The following is a 19,733-nucleotide window of genomic DNA, read 5'->3' as shown; positions in this document are numbered from 1 at the left end:
TGACAGACTTGCATGGCCTTTGACAGGCTTGCATAACCTTTGACAGACTTGCATAGCCTTTGACAGGCTTGCATGGCCTTTAAAAGACTTTTATGGCCTTTGACAGGCTTACATGGCCTTTGACAGGCTTGCATGACCTTTGACAGACTTGCATAGCCTATGACAGGCTTGCATGGCCTTTGACAGACTTGCATGGCCTTTGACAGGTTTGTATGGCCTTTCACAGGCTTGCATGGCCTTTCACAGGCTTGCATGGCCTTTCAGAAGGCTTGTATGGCCTTTCACAGGCTTGCATGGCCTCTGACAGTCTGTGATCATAACCTCTTGGTCATCCACAAACATGGAAGACCAGTTAACCATAGTGTACTGTTAAACACTGTTTGAAAATAATGTACATTTTGCATTTAGTATTGAACAATTTTTAAAATTGCAATGGGACTAATGATACACTCCCAGACTAACAGTCCACCAGCAGAAATGTTAACCCAGTAAATATAATATTTGAAAACACTAAGTGTCAAGTTACGCCTGAATTAAAGACCTCTATGTGATGATACAGCACACTTCCAATATGTCTGCAAGTACAGGCAGGGTTGGATGTTTTAAGCAACCTCTGTGGTCTACCATGTGTTTTTACCATTCTTGCAGTCATCCCCAGTAACAATCACATTTATACCACCCTGGCAGCAAACATTACCAAAAGAAGCAGAGTTTTTTTTTATCAGAGAAAGCTGAAGTGAAATGGATGAATCATAGTTTGTGCAGTAGAAGAAAACCAGTCTAAGCATTCGTGTTCATTGAGGAACGGTCTAAGTAAACCAGTCTGGTCATGAATTCAAACTTTGGTCCGTCATATTTTAAAAAATTGCAATCCAAATGGTTGTAGCTTAGACTAGTTTTTGTTTCTTCTTAAGAATATATAGATTTCTTTTTAGCAGCTACAGTACAGATGGAAAGGAAAATACAAGCAGGAAACATGAACATGCAGTATAGTGTAATATATATAATCATATCACCACTTACAATGTTTGAAAAGAACAAATTTACCGTATAGATTTTTGGTAATGATGTAGACACATTTTAAAGGACTTCCTTTATTTAATGTCACACAATATTTGAATTTATGTAAACAAGTTTGAATGAATGAATGAATGAATGAATGAATGGATGGATGGATGGATGGATGGAAGGATGGATGGATGGATGGATGGATGGATGGATGGATGAATGATGGAATGATGGAATTATACCCCAGCCCAAACCATTACTTCGAAACAAACTTGATATCAAATTATACCATTTTTGAAATCCAATAGTTAACAATTAAAACTCAAGTGAATTCAGCATTTATAAAGAGGTATTTTGGAAGATTTTGCGTATAACTGGAATAAATAATTATATTTGGCTACATTTCCCAACAGCCCTTGATTGGTTAAAACTATAGATTATGTTCATTTCATGGTTTATTTCCCCCAATATTACAGTGAAATATGTATACCGGTAATAAACCTACAAAGACAAGTTTGTAATAATGAACAGTTAAAATTCATCTTAATTACATGTAAACTGAATTCTGGATTAATATTGCTGTGCCACTGTATATAGCTGTGTATATTCACGTACATGTATGTATTTCTAGTGTATTGTGTGTAATCAGTTTTAACTGTAATATCTATAAAATAGTGTAATAAACTACAATATTAAATTCATACATGTCAGCCTGAAAATGTTCTACCGACTTGAAAACCATTATAATCATAATATGAACTATTTTATGGAACAGAAATTTGTTCATGAATTTTCAGTGATGTGAATTTTTGTTTTTTTAATTTAATGGAATATTATTGTGCAAGTCTCATGACTAAACATGACTATATATTTTCATATAAAACGGCGTGCATGTATTGTGCATGTAACAATTTTACTAATGAAATGTCAATTTAATTTATTTTTCTCTTAAATTGTCAAAGTCACTATCAGTGTTTATCTGTTATTGTCTGTTTTAAAGAAACTATTACTACAGACTTTTATACAAGACTTAATTAACATATCACACAAATATTTCATTATCTTGCAGAAAAGAAGAAATGCTTCACATACCTGATTTTGCTGAGTCACAACATAATGTTAGGCATGCAAATGACACAAAACATGCTGAAAAAACGAACTGTCGGTTAATATAAAGATAAGACTTTCAAAACAACAAACTACAATTGTTAAATATCAGTGTTATTTGACACACAACAAGACTGCCATAACAATAATAATACAATGCTATGTTGTTCAAAAACAAACAAATCTGACTAAACATGTACTGGTAAAAATGCTTTCAACAAGACTGTCATTTTAAAATAACAAATTAATTTGACACACAAAATTACAAAGACAACACATAATTTGTTCAAAACACATCATAACACAATCAAATTACACAGAACAAATTATTACTACATGTTTAGACAATTAATCTTTGTTACCTTGAATATTAAAACTTTTTTTTTAACGTGAAAAAACCCCCCATATGCTAATATAGATTAATGTATGTATAAAGTTATTCATTGATAATCAAATTACTTATACACCCAGTATATATCTCTCCTTTATTTTAACTAACAAATAAAAATATATTTATTTATACCAAATTAATGATAACCTTATTTATTAAAAAATACTGTTGGAATTGATAATAAATGTCATTTAACCTTTGAATTTAACATATTCAAGGTAACAAAGCTCAATACAATATTAAAAAAATATGCAGTTCACAAATTCAAATTCAACATAAAACAATTTTACAACAATGAATGATATAATAAAGATTTCTGGATAAAATGAAAAATTCCATATAATTTGAATTATGTGATAAGTGCATATTTTTTTCTTTTGTAATTTTGTTTAAAAAAATTCCCAACAGAACACACGGAGCTAAAAATCACAACAAAAATCACTCTACAATAAAAACAGTCTTACTCCCGTGACAGGTGAGATAAACAGTAAACATACAAAGGTGACTAATTACAGGTAGGATGAAGGTAGGTGGCTAAATAAGACTATTTACCACACATCTGACATAGATAGAAAACAGTGGATCTCATAAGCCATGCAAATTCAGAAGTAAAAGGAAACGGTTTGAAATTTTGTGTCATGCTCTTAGAAGATTTGCTGCAGAGTTTTCTCCCCTATATATTTATTTATTTATTTTTAATCAACCCCCCCCCCCCCCCCCCCCCAATGTTCCAGTAACACACCGAACATCAAAACGAGACAAAGTTTCATTTATGATATTTATTTATCAAAGTGTTCCAATATACAGAAGAATGAAGTCACACACTTACAAAAATATTAATTTGTTAAAAAAAAAAAAAAAAAATTGCAAAAAATGCATAAAAATAGACCAAAATGTCATATATATAAAAACTAGACTGAAATCTTTAAACATGTTCCCTTGGCTCACCTGCCATAAGAAGTAAGACTGAATGTCAGTCTAAACTGTAGATTTACTTTTAGAACATAATAATGTTGATGACCAATAACCTGATAAGAATATACATAATACAAATTTGAAATTGTTGGATGTGTCAACCCTACTAGGTTGTGAAAATTATATACACCATTTCTGATCAAAACGAAACAAAATTCTTCATGGGTGTTAAATGAAATGGTTTCAAAAATGTACTTACCCATAAGTCAAATGGGTAATTTGCATTATGTATTATTAACAAGTTATGAGTCAATTAATTTAAGTCAGGGATGGAGGGTCAAAAAACCATTAAAAGTATTTGATCCATCATACTTTTAATGGTCGAAAGATGTTCATTGGGTATTTGAAAATCTACAGTAAAGACTGCTCACAATAAACAAAAACAAAATTGCACTGAAAAACTTAAATGTTTATACAAAAACACATTTCTATTGGATTTGAGGTACATGCTAAATGGTACATGAGTTGGCTTTTTATCACTATATTTTTGTTGTTTTATATTTATATAATGTAAAACTGAAGAAAATGTTTTACTTAAAATATTATTGCCAAGTAATCAAACTCGTTTACATCTATTTTAATTGTTAAATGTTCTGAAAACTTAGATTTCACAAATTCATGAAAAATAAGAAACAAATTTTGACATTTATAAATACAGTCTGTCTTTTTTTGCTCTAAATAAAACAACAAAAGCATGTGTTCTGGCCAATCAAAATTAAGGTAGCATCAGCACTTAAGCATGTAATTAATTATTACACTTTTAAATGGCATCAGCAATGCAATTATTAGACATTTCATTGGTCAACTGGCACAAGTTTGATGTTTTTAATGTAGGACTTCACCACAAGCTCAGACCTGGGATCTAACTGTGGAAAATTGAAATAAGGCAGTTTCAGAAACCACATATAGGATCAGGATATGGGATAGGGTGTTAATATGCCATAGCAAGGACATATTTTGTAAACTTACAAATCTGGAATAAACTGTTCTATTTAAAATCAAATGCAAAAGTATACAAATATATTAATTTTGTTTTGTGACTGAATGGCACAAAAATAGCACTTATCACATTCTATGGCATACTTGTGAAAAACCAATGAAAGAAATACTTCTCACACAATTAAAAACAATTCAGTATGGTATCATTCTTTAGTATGTATTTAACATTTTAAAATGTAGAAACTTGTGTGAGAAATCTTTCACTGCATGATGGAAAACATTGGGGCTTGTACAGGTTTACAAATTCTAAATTATATATTACTGCCAATGTACTGTGACAGAATATAAAAAACAAGACTAATGCTTTAACATTTAAATGAAAAAAAAAGCCCAAAATTGAGACAAATGAATACAACAATTTTTTTTTTTTTTTTTTTACCTGAAACATTTGACAGAACGCTTAGAGAGAGAGAGAGATTTTTTTTTTTTTTTAATTGTACAAACCCCAATACTAGTTTTAATTAGGCCAGGAGCTAGTGAGGAAGTAAGACCAAATACAACAGCTGCAACTGAGTAACCACGCCAACAGCCGTAGCAGTACCATAACCAAAACAACGGCTAGCAAAAACTTTTGCATGCTAGCATCCTCAATATTTATAGGCTGCCAACCTAGAGTAGGGGCAGATAACTCTGCCTCGGGTTTCTCCACCACCTGTAGTAGGGGCTGCGTCATTTCTTGTGTGACTTCAACCTCCACCCGCTCGGGTTCACTCTCGTCAACAGTGTGCGGTGCTACAAAGGGAGATAATTAAACTGTGCTATCAAAGGGAGTTAATCAAATAGTTTTATAATAAAGGTAGATAATCTAACTTTGCTATCTCAAAGGGAGTTAATCATAATAGTTTTATAAAAAGGTAGATAATCTATCTTTGCTATCAAAGGGAGATAATCACTTTTAAATAAAGGGAGATAATTAAATAACTATCAAAGAAAGATATTACATTTTCCACCAAATGGAATTAAATATACCTGCCCATCAAGGAGCTATAACTAGGGGAAAAAATCTAAAATCTTTTTCTTTTTTCCCCCTTCTTTTTTGAGAAAAGAAAGTTAATTTTATTTTGTCTGTTAATGACTTTATTAGTAATTATACAACTAGAAAAAAACATCTTAATAAGATGTTTTCACAGAAAGTTACTAAGAATGAAGAAAAGAGATCAAATGTTTTGCGTTGATGAACATGCAACTATATGACAACTTATAAAATTCATTAGCTGTACACTGCAAGCTTTGCTCCATGCATAATGTCTGCTCGACCAACTATATTAACTCCATGGTCTCTAGACAGACTTTTTTGTTGTTGTTTAAATCAGTATTAATTGATGAAAAGAACATCGCAATGCTGAGGAAGGTGAACCCAAGACTACTTGTGTCAACTAGAACAGTTTGACAGAAAAATACATATAAAGATGTTCCGTATACATAAATATGAATATATAAATATATAAACCATGTTGTCTGCCATTCAATATTAAACCTAAATAAAGTGGAATTTATACCCCCGAAAAATCACAACCTTTTTAATAATCACTGAGCATTTTGAATCCTGTACGATGCTACTAAACACGACTCAAGAACTGCCATAATAATAATAATTTAATTTTAAAAAAACAAGATTCTTTAAGATAAACAAGCAACTTGTAACGAAAATTTTACTCCTGGCAAAAACTGCAGCAACCCTCAACATACTGTAAGGCTTATCTCCCTTTGTTTTCACCTCGTGAACCATTTCACTTAATCGAAATGCCAAATCCAAATCCATCAAGCAAGAATAAAATTAAATCCAAAGCTGTAAGAATACTACAGGGGAAAAACAAGGAGCTTGATTTTTTAACTCTTTCACCCCAATGTTTTTTTTTTTACTGCAATGCTTGTTCCATGGATATAGAATTATTCTAAGTATTAATCAGAGGTGAAAGGGTTAAAGAAGGTTTTCAGTGATTGCCAGATGAAATAAACAGTATTCTGAATCACAAGGTTCCTAAAAACGTATCTATCAATAACTGCAGATCGACAAAAAATCTACACAAATTAAAATGACACTGGCAGGAATTCAACATAATAAAATGGTGCAAAAACAAACCAAAAAAAAAAAAAAAAAAATCAAATCTGAATTCTACTATTCTGCATCACCTCATTTGTATGACACAGAATGTAACACCGGATGTAATATTCAACTGACAGAATAATACAATATAACAGGTGAACAAAAACACCACTGACAATGGATGCCAGCAATTAACAATGCACAGACGATGCTCGAGGCATAGAAAATGCTACGAGATGCTAACGGTGTCGCGGTCTACGCAATCATAGAAATGTCTAGTCAACATCCGGGTTGGTTCGAGATTTGTAATAGCAACATCATGCTCTCCGTTGATGCCTCGACGCCACTTGATTTCAACCACAACCTCGATTGAAAAGAATTCCTCTCTCACAAGCTTTTCCTCAGCATTGAGAAATTCTGGGTGCATGCAAAGATATAATGAGAAATTAGAGACAAATCATGAAGAAACAAATGTCAAGCAGAAAACATTATTAACGTAGCCTGTATTGATATTATTATTATAACTACTACTTTCCCTACCTCTGTCGTCATAATACAATTATTATTATTTTTAAATTATTAAAAAACAACAATTGTTTTATATATATTATTGAAAATAACTTATATTTTGTATCCTAAAAAGTTGCTACATTAATAAAATGTCAAAGTAGTCTAATGTTTTTTTCTGAACCAAATAGTACTGTGACCTTGTACAGAGAAAAGAAATCCATTGCAACCACATACATTGTTGAACCCAACAACAGGTCAACTAGACATGTGGTCAGCTACATTTCAAGCTTTTGACACTAACTGGTCTTAGCAGTGTAGTGATTAAGCCATTAGATCTAAAGGCACATTCCCACTATGCATCTTGCAGTAACAACTTGTAGCACGTAATTTGTAGTACTCTCTTTTTGTATACTTCTCATCCTACATAGCTTAGTGTTTATCAAAAAGAATTACAATTTAGTGCTTCTCACAATACAACTGAATCACATGATACAAGTTGCATCGTAAAATTGCCCCTTTAAACAAATGCTGGGTTTGAATCATGGTACCTGCTTTAACCTACAGTCAGTATCAATGGCTACTTTGGGGACGTGGAAAATCACCACACCAGTTGTTTTTTCATCACTAACCATCAAGTTCTGTCCCTATCCATTATAAATTAAAATGTGTTTTTAGTCGGGATATTGTCAATATTATAAAGTTACTTATGGAATATACAGGCTACGTAGCTGTAAACAAAGTACACACAAAGATGACAGCACCACACAAAACTCTACATTAGTTCTGTATTTTATAGACACATGGCATGCTATCTTACAACTGGCAATGTAATATGTTCTATAAAACTGGTCTTGATATTTGTTTAAATATGCTGTATTTAAAAAAATAAAAGAAAATGGTTATTTAAAAAAAAAAAAAGTATATAAATTAATCAAAGATACTTTGACTTTTAACAAACCACAAATTAAAATACCCCCTAGCAATTTTAACATATATGAATTTTTTTAAAAAGAAGATTCTTTAATATACAAACAATTGAAAATATATTTCACGCCATAGTATATTAGAATGTTAATATTATATTAGAAAGGATTAAAAAGTCTCAATATCTCAAGAGTTAAAACTATTGCATTGCCAAACAAGTTACATACATATATATACCATCAAGCACGGTACTACATACTATGTACACGCCATGCAATCTACAAAATACAAGACGACTTTGTAACTTAAATATTTATTCAGTAAATTCGCAAAACATGTGTACATTTTATAATAAATAAATTAACACAGAAAATGGTACATAATTAAATAAATTAATTACTACAATTTAAACGTAATTTTTTTTCTTTCTGATTTTTTTAAAGGTGAAAATATATTCTTTTTAAATATATGTACATGCAGGCAAAACCCACATTAAAAATTACCTTACGCCACTTTGATAATGTTACTTTAAGATTATTAACTGACAATTAACCCATTTCTTTTAATGGCAGAGACCTTCCATAGACAAGGCACTATAGATGGAGATTCATGGATTCAACCACTATTTTGCCAAATGCCCATTTTTTTATTCTGCATTGTGCAGAGATATGGCCTTGATAACTTATTACGGTTTTGTTGTTTAGATATATCCACTAGTAGTTCATTACAGAGTTGTAGAGGTGGGACGTAGCTCAGTGGTAGAGCTCATGCCTGAGGTGTGATGGGTAATAGGATCAATCACCATTGCTGGACTAATCCGTTTTATTTCCCCCCCCCCCCCCCCCCCCCCCCCCCATATCAACCAATGCATCATGATTTATAGCTGCTGTTTTGTAGTAGCAGCCTATAAAGCAGGTTTGGTTTTCCTCTCTCATTTTCTACATCAAGTTCAGAAATGACCACACACTATACAGCCAACAAACACAGTTTAAACTGTGTACAAAGTCTGACTGATCTATGACTTACAGGTTCCAAGAAACAGAACAAAATGGAAATATCTCAAAAAGGCCTATATATATATATATATACTGCCACAATAAGTAACATTAATATATTTTACTTTCCATGACATACAAATGCAAACAAAATACATATCTACAATATGCCTGTGTTTTATGTCATCAATGTGCTTGCAAATCTACATGTAGCTTAACAGCGTTCATGCTTATTATGTTCTAACTACTAGTATATAGTTGCTATATCTACATGTACATGATCACTAGATATAATGGTCATGTTCTTTGGGGAACAGGTAGTGTGCCTAAGATAGGCAACCCTGAACCAGTTAAGTACTGCAGGACCAAATGTAACATTTATTATTATATAGCTAAAATCTCCTTTAAGTTCAATTTGTTATTATATAGCTAAAATCTCCTTTAAGTTCAATTTGTTATTATTATATAGCTAAAATCTCCTTTAAGTTCAATTTGTTATTATATAGCTAAAATCTCCTTTAAGTTCAATTTGTTTTTATAGAAAAATGTTTTTAAAAAACAAAAATGTGCAAAAAGATTTATTATAATTATTAATGAAATAATAAAATATCAGTTGTTTTATCACGGGTGATAAATTATTCTTTCATGTCTCAGTTATTAATAAAATTTTAAAATGCCAAATAAAAAGTGATGGTCAGGAATTTGTTTTTCTAAATATCCTCTTTTGACAAGAACTTAATTTCAAATTGAAAAATTATTTTCTAAAATCTAAAAAACAAAATTGGGGTGGGGGATAATTTCTATAAAATCATTAATACTGAATGTAAAGTTTTTACAATACAGAAAACATTTAGAAATCAGCAACAGTTCCAATTGATATGTTATATATGTAATAATAACACCAAAAAATGTCACAAATAGCCATGAAATATAGCTACAACAATCTTCCACTAATGTAAGCCATTCTGTGGCTAACTAACTGGCGAAGCAGGTGATACATGCATTGGCAATAATAACATTCCATGATGTACATTACTGATAAGTGATATCTGGAAAGTAGTATCACACGAGGTAGATTCACGGAAAACAAATGGATGAAAAAACCCCGTCTCTAACTGGATGTATTTTTTAATTTAAATTCTAAATTATTTGCATCTATATATATATTTTTTTAAAGTTGACAAAAAATAATTTTAAATTATAAATCAGAAATAGTTTATCAAATCAGCACGTGCTGTATGCAAAGAAACAAATAATTTAAAAAAGAAATAAAATAGAAATTTAATACTGCAAAACAAGTAGAATTTTTGTTTTCAAATTTGAAAATATAATTACTTAATACTGCAGATTAGGATGGTATTTTGGGTGTCTGGGCATATTCCACTAAACACCAAGCCACACTAGAAACAAAACATTATTGAGAATTTATTTATTGATTTAACTTCTGCTTCAGTGAAATACTACAACACATTGTGTGAAATGTGTATCAATTAAATTTAGTAGAAGGGAGGGAAGGTTTGTGTGTTGGTTCCATGCCCTCGGTTATCAATTCAGAAATGCAAACATGGTAAATCTTGAATTCCCCACTATGCATCAATTTATGGTTATACAAAACCATTAAACTTTAAAAGTCTGAAATATATTATTACAATTTTGTGGTAAAAATGTATCTTATTTTGAAAGCTAAATTAACAAATGGAAAAAGTTGCATTTTAGAACTATATAATTTCAATTCTTCCTCATCAACATCTAAAGAGTTGTATAAATATATTAACAAACACTAACAAAATTTGGGAACTAAGAAAAAGAATTCACTAAATTTGAAAGTTGAATTTCACAATTAGACAAACTTAAGAGTTGCGTTTCATAGCTAAACAAATTTCAGAATTGGATTTCACACCTAGACAAATTTGAAAGTTGTATAACATGGTTAAACAAATAAAAAATGATATAACACAGTTAAACAAATTCAAGAGTTGTATTTCACAGCTAAACAAATTTAAGAGTGTTTCTACATCTACGTCACTACAACTACCCCTGCTGCCCAGTACTACGGGATCCTTACTTTCAACGAAAATTTCAATCCATGTTTTGGCGACGCCCACGTCATTCTTGGCCTGGCATGTGAACTCGAGAGCATCTTCATCAAGAGTTATACTGGGAATGGTCAGCGTGCACCGACCATCTTTGTATTCTGTGATGAATCTCTCGCTCTTCACGATCTCAACTTCCTCCTGTTACATAGATATCAATAATGAAGATGGCAGACTTAATAAAATACCCACAGAACGACTATGCACTGTTTGTAATTTAAAAAACAGATTGAAGATGAATATCACTTTTTACTTGTTTGTCCTTGCTATCATGATATTACACTTAGATCACGATTCTTGAAGAAATATTATTGTTCTTGGCCTTCCTAACAAGTTTGTAAATTTATTAACATTAAAAGTAAAACCAAAGAAACACCTAACCCATTGTCCTGGACAGACAGCTCAGATAGCTGAGATGTGTGCCCAGGACAGCGTGCTTCAGCCTTAATTGGATATAAGCACGGAAATAAGTTGAAATGAAAAGGGATTTACACACCAGAGCAAGTTGTAATAACATTTCTGTCACTAATCACTGAAAGTAACTATTAACTCAGTGAACAGACAGTACAGCCAACTTAGGTATGCCTGCCCAGGCATGCTTGAACCTTAATTGCAAATCAGCACAGGAATAAGTTAAAATGATGTGAAATGGATGAACCTAGCAACTAATGCATGAACCAACAACATGGTTCTAGGAATTTATTGGTAAAATTTGAAGTTTGTTTTGTTTAATGACACCAATAGATACACACTGATTTACTAATCATAGGCTACTGGATGTCAAAACATTTGGGCAGGGGAGCGAGACGTAGCCCAGTGGTAAGGGCTTCCTTGATGCGCGGTCGGTTTGGGATTTATCCCCGTTGGTGGGCCCATTGGACTATTTCTCGCTCCAGCCAGTGCACCACGACTGGTATAGCAAATGCTGTGGTATGTACTACCCTGTCTATATGATGGTGCATATAAAAGATCCCTTGCTGCCAATCGAAAAGAATAGCCCATGAAGCGGTGACAGCGGGTTTCCTCCTTCAATATCTGTGTGGTTCTCAACCATATATCTGACGCCATATAACCGTAAATAAAATGTGCTGAATGCATCGTTAACTAAAACATTTCTTTCTTTGTTGTTGTGTCATAAACTGTACATTATCACACCCACCTTAAACCAAGTGATGACCGGCGTGGGCCGTCCTGTAACCACACACTCGACTGTGACGCGTGATCCCTCAAACACTTCCAGCTGCTTCTGGAGGGTCTGGGTGAAACGGGGAGCTTCTGGCGCTAATTCGGGAGCAGCAGGAGAAATAGCCACATCAGGCTGAGTCTCTTGCAAGGTTTCTGTGGAAAGAAAAAACCAAACGAAAATCAGACTGCGTATGTATGTGTATGACTGTTACTAGCCCCTATGAAAGATCACTAGTCACCCAAAACATAAGTTGGAACTATTTAATAACACCTAATAACAGGAATTTGTTACCTACAGGCAATTTTTAAAGGTATTTTTGCCATAAGCAAAATGCTCAACTATGGGAATTCTGATTCTGCCTATAGCAGTTTTAAACCAGTAACCTTTGCAACAAACAAACAAACAAAAATTAAACACCATAAAATATCCCTTCAACCAATTGCAATAATGTTTATCCACTGGCAAAAATCTGCCATTGGCAAAGACCTCAACATACAGCAATTCATATTACAGCTACGGCAATTGCCATTAGTGTTGCCGGTATCTTCAAGCCCTGTACCACAGCTCTTTTCTTAGTAGTTGGTGTATCGATATGCAAACTATGAAAATCATGTAGACCATATTTAATTCACTACTAGTGTGGTAATGTCTATACTGCATACCAAGTTGTAATGTGGGATTGAATGTCTGTAGTGTTGAATGAGCTGCCTATATGTTCCTAATCAACTTCTGACAATATCAATTGATTTTTGATGCAGTCATTATTTCTTGTTGCTATTTGTGTGATCCTTTATTTATTTCCATCAGTATATTTACATACCAAGCGGACTAATATCATCTAAACTGTACTCATCCTCAGATGTTTTTGTCCCCTGAGCAAGGGGACAAGTGTTAGCTTATATCCCTTGGAATAAATGAATGAATGCATGTTTAATGACACCCCAGCAAAAAATTGCACATCAAATATTGGGAGTCAAACAAAGGTAAGTATATCAATATGATTATTTAAATTAAAAATATATAAACAAACACAAAAAACCCAGTGCATATATCCCTTGTATTTGGTAACTCACCTTAACTTCGGGAATCTGACCAGGGATTTGAGAGTCCCAAGACCCTACCAACTGTGAAACTGTACATGGGACATAGCCCAGTGGTAAAGTGTCTGACGCCATATAACCGTAAATAAAATGTGTTGAGTGCATCGTTAAATAAAACATTTCCTTCCTGTACTACAAAAACAAAAGGATAAAAGAAGATAAAAGCAGGATAAAAGAAGATAAAAAAAGGATAAAAGAAGATTAAAAAAAGGATAAAAGAAGATAAAAGAAGGATAAAAGAAGATAAAAAAAGGATAAAAGAAGATAAAAGAAAGATAAAGAAGAAATAAATGACACCAACCTGGTAGGGAAGGTTTCTCTTCGGGTTTAATGTCAAAGGCAATTTCAACTTGTTCGGTTTCTTCTCTAGTTTCTTCAATCACCTTGACAACAGTTTCACTGACCGCAGTCTCCACAGTGATGTCGGCTAAAGTAAAAATATCAATTATTAATTTACATACAGAAAGTATTCCCTATGTTTGATACAAAAGATTGTTTACAGTAACTGCCTATCACATTCAGACAACAGGGTCAGTAGCAAAAACAATAAAATTATTTAACAAACTATTAAGTTTTGTTTTGTTACCAGGCCTATATTTTGTAGTAACCTGTAAATGGTTTTAGTCCTCTTAAAGGCTGTGTAAGACATCTCCAGTAAATGATCTGCTCGGGAGTGGCTTTCCTCCTATAGACGAGATAGAGATTCATGGAATCAATCGCTATTTTGCCAAATTTCCATTTGACTCCTAATTGTACAGATATGGCCCTGACCATGTATTATGGTTTAGTTGTTCAGATTTGATACCTGGCTATTAGTGTAATAACCACTGAAAAAAACAGAATATACCTACTTATTTAAACTTAATTTATTTTTCTATCTATAACACTGAAGACATACCTATTACAAATTAAATAATGCAAACACTTACCTTTTATTTCTTCTTCAGCCTGTCTGACATCAGCTTCTGTAACATCTGCTTTCTCCTTCACAACTTCTGCAACTTCCTCCTCAACAGTTGTTTCCATTCTGACATCGGCTACAACATCCTCTGTTTGTGCCGCAACAGCAACAAAGGTCTCCTCAGCTTCGGAGGGTTTCTCCTCTGTAACCATGATCGTTTCAACGACTTCAGTAACGTCTTTTTCACCAACGGTATCCTCTTTGGCTTCCACAACAATCTCCTCTGCTGCTTCTTCTTTTATCAAGAATTCTTCACTTATGGCAGTCTTGGAGACCTTCTGTTCATCAATATGTATAGTATCTCGAATTTCTTCTGTAGTTTCTTCCACCGGGGCAGCCATATCGACTTCATCAACAAATTCTTCTGTTGAAGCAGTTTCAAGAATTTCGACTTCCTGGCTGATCTTAGCAGGTTTTTCTTCTTCCACTTCTATCACCTGTCTGACAATTTCAGAAACCTCTTCTGTGGTCTTTTCAACTTTAACTTCTGTTGAGATTTCTTCATACTCGACTTGTTCAAACAATTCTGTAGTTTCCTCTGCTTCAGATGGCTTAATCCCTTCCATGTGGACAGTTTCACGTATTTCTTCAGTTGTTTCGAGAACCGGAGCTTCAGGTTTCCACTTGAGGCTGAATATCCTCGGCAGTGGTAATTTCAATCATTTCCTCAGCTTCGACAGTCTCTGAGGTTTTTATGTCCTGAATTTCGATCACCTCTCTGATAATTTCAGTCACTTCTTCTGTGGTGCTTTCCACCTTCACTTCAGTTGTGATTTCTTCTGAAGGTGTTTCTTCAGTTGCTTCTGTAATTTCCTTCACCACACTCTGTTGTTCCTCCTCCACCTGAATGGTTGCTCTTGCTTCTTCGGTTGTCTCAAGAACAGGAGCTTCCACCTGAACTTCTGCCACCTTATCTTCAACAGGTGTCTCCTCAACTACCTCTTCTTGTTCTTTTACCACTGCTAAAATTTCTTCATCCACAGTAATCCTTGCCCTCAACTCTTCAGTTATTTCTGCAACCGGTGCTTCTGCCTGAGTCTCTGGAAGACCTTCTTGATAAGCTTCCATGGTAAATTCTGCTTCCTTAGCTTTGGATGGAATTTCAGAATCAACTATTATCCTTTCGCGGAGTTCTTCAGCAATATCTTCTGATGGTTTCTCAACCTCGCGCTCAGGAATTCCTTCCTCGGCAGAAACCTCCTGTATCACCTCAACATGTTCTTCAACCTCTGTGATCTTTTCCTCCTCAATCTGGACAACCTCGCGAAGCTCCTGAATTATCTCTTCTTCTGGTTTCTCAACTTCTGTGGTCATCTCGTCGGATGATGTTTCAACAACGAATTCACTCACAGTCTCCTCAACTTCGGATTCTTCTTCTTTGTGAACTGTGACAGTCTCTCTTAATTCAATGGTTGTTTCCGAGGCTGGTCTTTCTGTCTCGACTATTGATATCTCTTTGATTTCCTCTGGCACCATCTCCTCAACAATTTCAACACTTTCTTTGACTTCCTGTGTAATGACAGGCCTCTCCTCGATGATAAGTTCAGGTGATGGTCGTTTGATGTCTCCTTCCTGTTCCTCAGTTTCCATTTCAACAGTAATTTCCTGTCTGAACCGTTCCTCCTGAGTTACCTCCACTTCTTTAACAATATCAACAGTCTCTCTGATCACCACCTCAGTTTCATCTCTAGGAGCCTCCACCTCCATCTCTTCAGGTTGTGTTTTAGTTGTAATGGTCATCTCCGTTTTGAATTTGTCTTCTGTGACTTCAAACTCCACTTCTTCAATCTGCTGCACCTTTTGTTCAAGGGTTATCTCCTCCTTGTATATTTCAGAAACAACTCTTTCCTCTGTAGGTGATTCAGGGGCCTCTGATGAAGGAGCACTGGATGCTATGGAATAAAAATAAAGAAACATTATTGCACCAACAGTAGGTGATGGGACAGCTTATTTCGCATTCAGTTTTGCATTAGTCCTGTACCAAGTACCTAAAAGCATATAAATAATTATTTTTCAGTGATAGTCAAAGCTTTTATTGGCTGAACATTCTTACAGATTTCCAACATAAGAAATAATTTTATCATGATTATTATATAAACAACAATCAAATACATAAGATGGCTTAAGTCTTCAGCCTGTTTCAATAATTGCATCTGAGGATGGCATAACTTGAGTAAAGAGTAAAATGAGTTAGATGATGGTATTTTCCTGGCACTAGACTAAATATATTCAGATAACCGTAATTGCAGACCTATAAAGATATATAGTTATATGATGTCAGACTGTAATCAGAAAGACAGTAGTGCAAATCAGAACCAGATTCTTATCAATATAGCTACTTGAAATCTGTGCAACATGTTATATGATGTTAGACTGTAATCAGAAAGACAGTAGTGCAAATCAGAACCAGATTCTTATCAATATAGCTACTTGAAATCTGTGCAACATGTTATATGATGTCAGACTGTAATCAGAAAGACAGTAGTGCAAATCAGAACCAGATTCTTATCAATATAGCTACTTGAAAGCTGTGCTACATGTTATTCGATATATATACAGTATATTTCCACCTATGAGTTACCAATTGTGAAAACCAACACATAAACAGAATGATGGTTCACATAAAAAAATTGTTCCTTAAATTACTAATGTGTTATTTGATAGTTACAGCATATTTCTTACCAATATGTCATGTATTTTAGTGAAATATATATACTCAACAACGAAAGTTTAGCTAATGTTAAAAGAAATGGCATAACATTTATAAATTAACCTATTTTTATTAATTAATATTCACATCTGAAATGTTTACCATTTACAAACAATATAAACTCATCAACCTTTGCCTTAACACAACAGGACCTGGTTTAAGTTTATTCACCCATGGCAAATTTAGACGTCATAAAGGAAAGGAAATGTTTTATTTAACGATGCACTCAACACATTTTATTTATGGTTATATGGTGTCAGATATATGGTTAAGGACCACACAGATATTGAGAGGAAACCCGCTGTCGCCACTTCATGGGCTATTCTTTTCGATTAGCAGCAAGGGATCTTTTATATGCACCATCCCACAGACAGGATAGCACATACCACAGCCTTTGATATACCATTCGTGGTGCACTGGCTGGAATGAGATATAGCCCAATGGGTCCCCTAACAGGGATCAATCCCAGACTGACCGCGCAGCAAGCAAGCGCTGTACCACTGAGCTACGTCTCACCCAGATGTCATAAAAGATATTTGCTAAACTTTCGTTGTTGAGTATATATGTGTACCCCAAACTGTTTGCATATACTTACGCAGCACTGTAACATAGGCTATAGAAGAACATCGTCCGACCCGGTTGAAGGCCTCAACCCGATACTCTCCCTCATCATCCTGCAGGACATCCTGAATCACCAGAACGGACCGACCATTTTCTGTGACAACCTGCATGTCTTCCGAAGGCACAAGCTCTTGGTCATCAGTGTACCACGTGAATTCTGGGACTGGTCGCCCAGTTGCAACGACCTCCAGACAAAGCATTGTGGTCTCCATAACTGTGATGTCAGTAAGGAGTTGAGTAAAAGATGGGGCCTCCAGTTCCTCCTCCTCTTCTACAATAGGAGCTGGAGCTGCCACCTCAAGTTCAACTTCTGCTTTTTCAACAGGTGTTTCTTTTTCTTCCTCCACAACAATGGGTTTTTCTTCTTCTGCCTCTTTGATCTCTGCAATGATTTTGTTGGCAATTTCTGTGGCAAAGGTTTCAATTGTTTCCTGCACCACTGTCATATCCACCTCATCAACAGGTTGCTCTTGTTCGATCTCCTTCACCTCTGCTTCTTCTTCAACCTGGAATGAACTGGGAAATTCAGCAGTTGTTTCTGCCAACTCAGTAGTAACTGAAGAAATCTGACTTTCTTCAATGTCTTCTTTCGAAACTTCTGTCACCTCTCCTTGTTCTAGAGTCTCCACTGATATTTCGGTCTTGTACTCATCTGGTTTTTCTGCAGTGGTCTTCTCTAATTCTTCCTTGGTCTCAACGACTTCAACTTCTTCAGGAATCTCTGCAACAACAGAGGCAACATCAGCATCTTCCACAACTTCTTCTACTACCTCAATCTGCGATTTTGCTGGTTGTTCAGTGGTTGTTTCTTCTAATTCTTGTGGAATGTCCTCAGTAACGGTTTCATCAACACCTTGGGCAATCAAATCCGACACCTCGCTTTCTTTAGTTATTTCTAGAGTAATGTCAGTTTTGTATTCTCTTGGTTGTTCAGCCACAGCTTCAGTCATTTCAACTTCTATTTTAGCCACTTCAACATCTTCAAGAACTTCTTCAGCAACTTCTGATGTTTCGGATGCTTTTGTGATTTCTTCTATTTCCTCAGTTTTAGATTCCTCAATTTGTTCAGGAACAGTTTGTCCAATTTCTACTTGAATTTCAGCCACTTCCACCTCCTCAAAAGTTTCTTCAGCAACTTCAGAGATTTCTGATTGTTTTGTGACTTCTTCAACCTCATCAATTATGTTTTCTTCTGGTTGTTCAGCAAGAGTCACTTCCATTTGTACATCGATTTCTGCTGTCTCAACCTCCTCAAAGATTTGTTCTGCAACTTCTGATGTTTCTGATGCCTTTGTAATTTCTTCAATTTCTTCAGCTTTAGATTCCTCAATTTGTTCAGGAACAGTCTCTCCCATTTCTACTTGAATTTTGGCAACTTCAACCTCTTCAAAGATCTCTTCAGCAACCTCAAAGGTTTCAGACTCTTTGGTAACCTCTTCAACCTCATCAATAATATTTTCTTCTGGTTGTTCTGCAAGAGTTACTTCCATTTCGACTTGAATTTCTGCAGTGTCAACCTCCTCAAAGATTTGTTCTGCAACCTCAGATGTTTCTGATGCCTTTATGATTTCTTCAATTTCATCGATTTTAGATTCATCAATTTCTTCAGGTACAGTCTGTTCCATTTCTACTTGAATGTCTGCAGTTTCTACCTCCTCGAAGATTTGTTCTGGAACTTCCTCATGTTTCTGATGCCTTTGTGATTTCTTCAATTTCCTCAGCTTTAGATTCCTCAATTTGTTCGGGTACAGTCTCTTCCATTTCTACTTGAATTTCAGCCACTTTAACTTCTTCAAAGATCTCCTCAGCAACTTCCTCAGTTTCTGATGCCTTTGTAACTTCTTCAATTTCATCGATTTTAGATTCATCAATTTCTTCAGGTACAGTCTCGCCCATTTCTACTTGAATGTCAGCAGTTTCTACCTCCTCGAAGATTTGTTCTGCAACTTCCTCAGTTTCTGATACCTTTGTAACTTCTTCAATTTCATTGATTTTAGATTCATCAATTTCTTCAGGTACAGTCTCGCCCATTTCTACTTGAATGTCAGCAGTTTCTACCTCCTCGAAGATTTGTTCTGCAACTTCCTCAGTTTCTGATACCTTTGT

The 19,733-nt window shown here is 34.5% G+C and overlaps 3 protein-coding genes across 5 annotated transcripts in view; all 3 read right to left on the bottom strand.

Annotated features, from left to right (window-relative positions):
* Positions 1 to 19,733, bottom strand: part of LOC121387235 (titin-like) — a 481,073-nt gene that overhangs the window by 247,340 nt on the left and 214,000 nt on the right. The gene's annotated exons all lie outside the window — the stretch shown is intronic.
* On the bottom strand, positions 3,271 to 14,862 carry LOC121387363 (titin-like). 3 transcript variants are annotated; one of them, XM_041518429.1, is made up of 5 exons: positions 14,265 to 14,862; positions 13,637 to 13,762; positions 12,209 to 12,387; positions 11,022 to 11,190; positions 3,271 to 5,212 (listed from the first exon to the last, which is right to left on the bottom strand). In XM_041518429.1, the coding sequence occupies exons 1-5, from the start codon at positions 14,860 to 14,862 to the stop codon at positions 4,938 to 4,940; spliced, it is 1,347 nt and encodes a 448-aa protein (XP_041374363.1). In that variant the 3' UTR covers positions 3,271 to 4,937. The 3 variants fall into 3 exon arrangements, with proteins under 3 accessions (XP_041374363.1, XP_041374364.1, XP_041374365.1); XM_041518430.1 differs by lacking the exon at positions 3,271 to 5,212 and adding an exon at positions 6,063 to 6,944; XM_041518431.1 differs by lacking the exon at positions 3,271 to 5,212 and adding an exon at positions 10,325 to 10,356.
* LOC121387361 (titin-like) lies at positions 14,909 to 19,360 on the bottom strand. The gene is made up of 2 exons (XM_041518427.1): positions 17,602 to 19,360; positions 14,909 to 16,188 (listed from the first exon to the last, which is right to left on the bottom strand). Exons 1-2 carry the CDS (start codon positions 19,250 to 19,252, stop codon positions 14,909 to 14,911), a joined length of 2,931 nt encoding a protein of 976 aa, XP_041374361.1. The 5' UTR covers positions 19,253 to 19,360.

The sequence above is a fragment of the Gigantopelta aegis genome, chromosome 13, assembly GCF_016097555.1.
Source record: "Gigantopelta aegis isolate Gae_Host chromosome 13, Gae_host_genome, whole genome shotgun sequence".
Taxonomy (NCBI): domain Eukaryota; kingdom Metazoa; phylum Mollusca; class Gastropoda; order Neomphalida; family Peltospiridae; genus Gigantopelta; species Gigantopelta aegis.
Note: the sequence above shows the minus strand (reverse complement) of the source record. Positions and strands in the feature narration are given on the sequence as shown.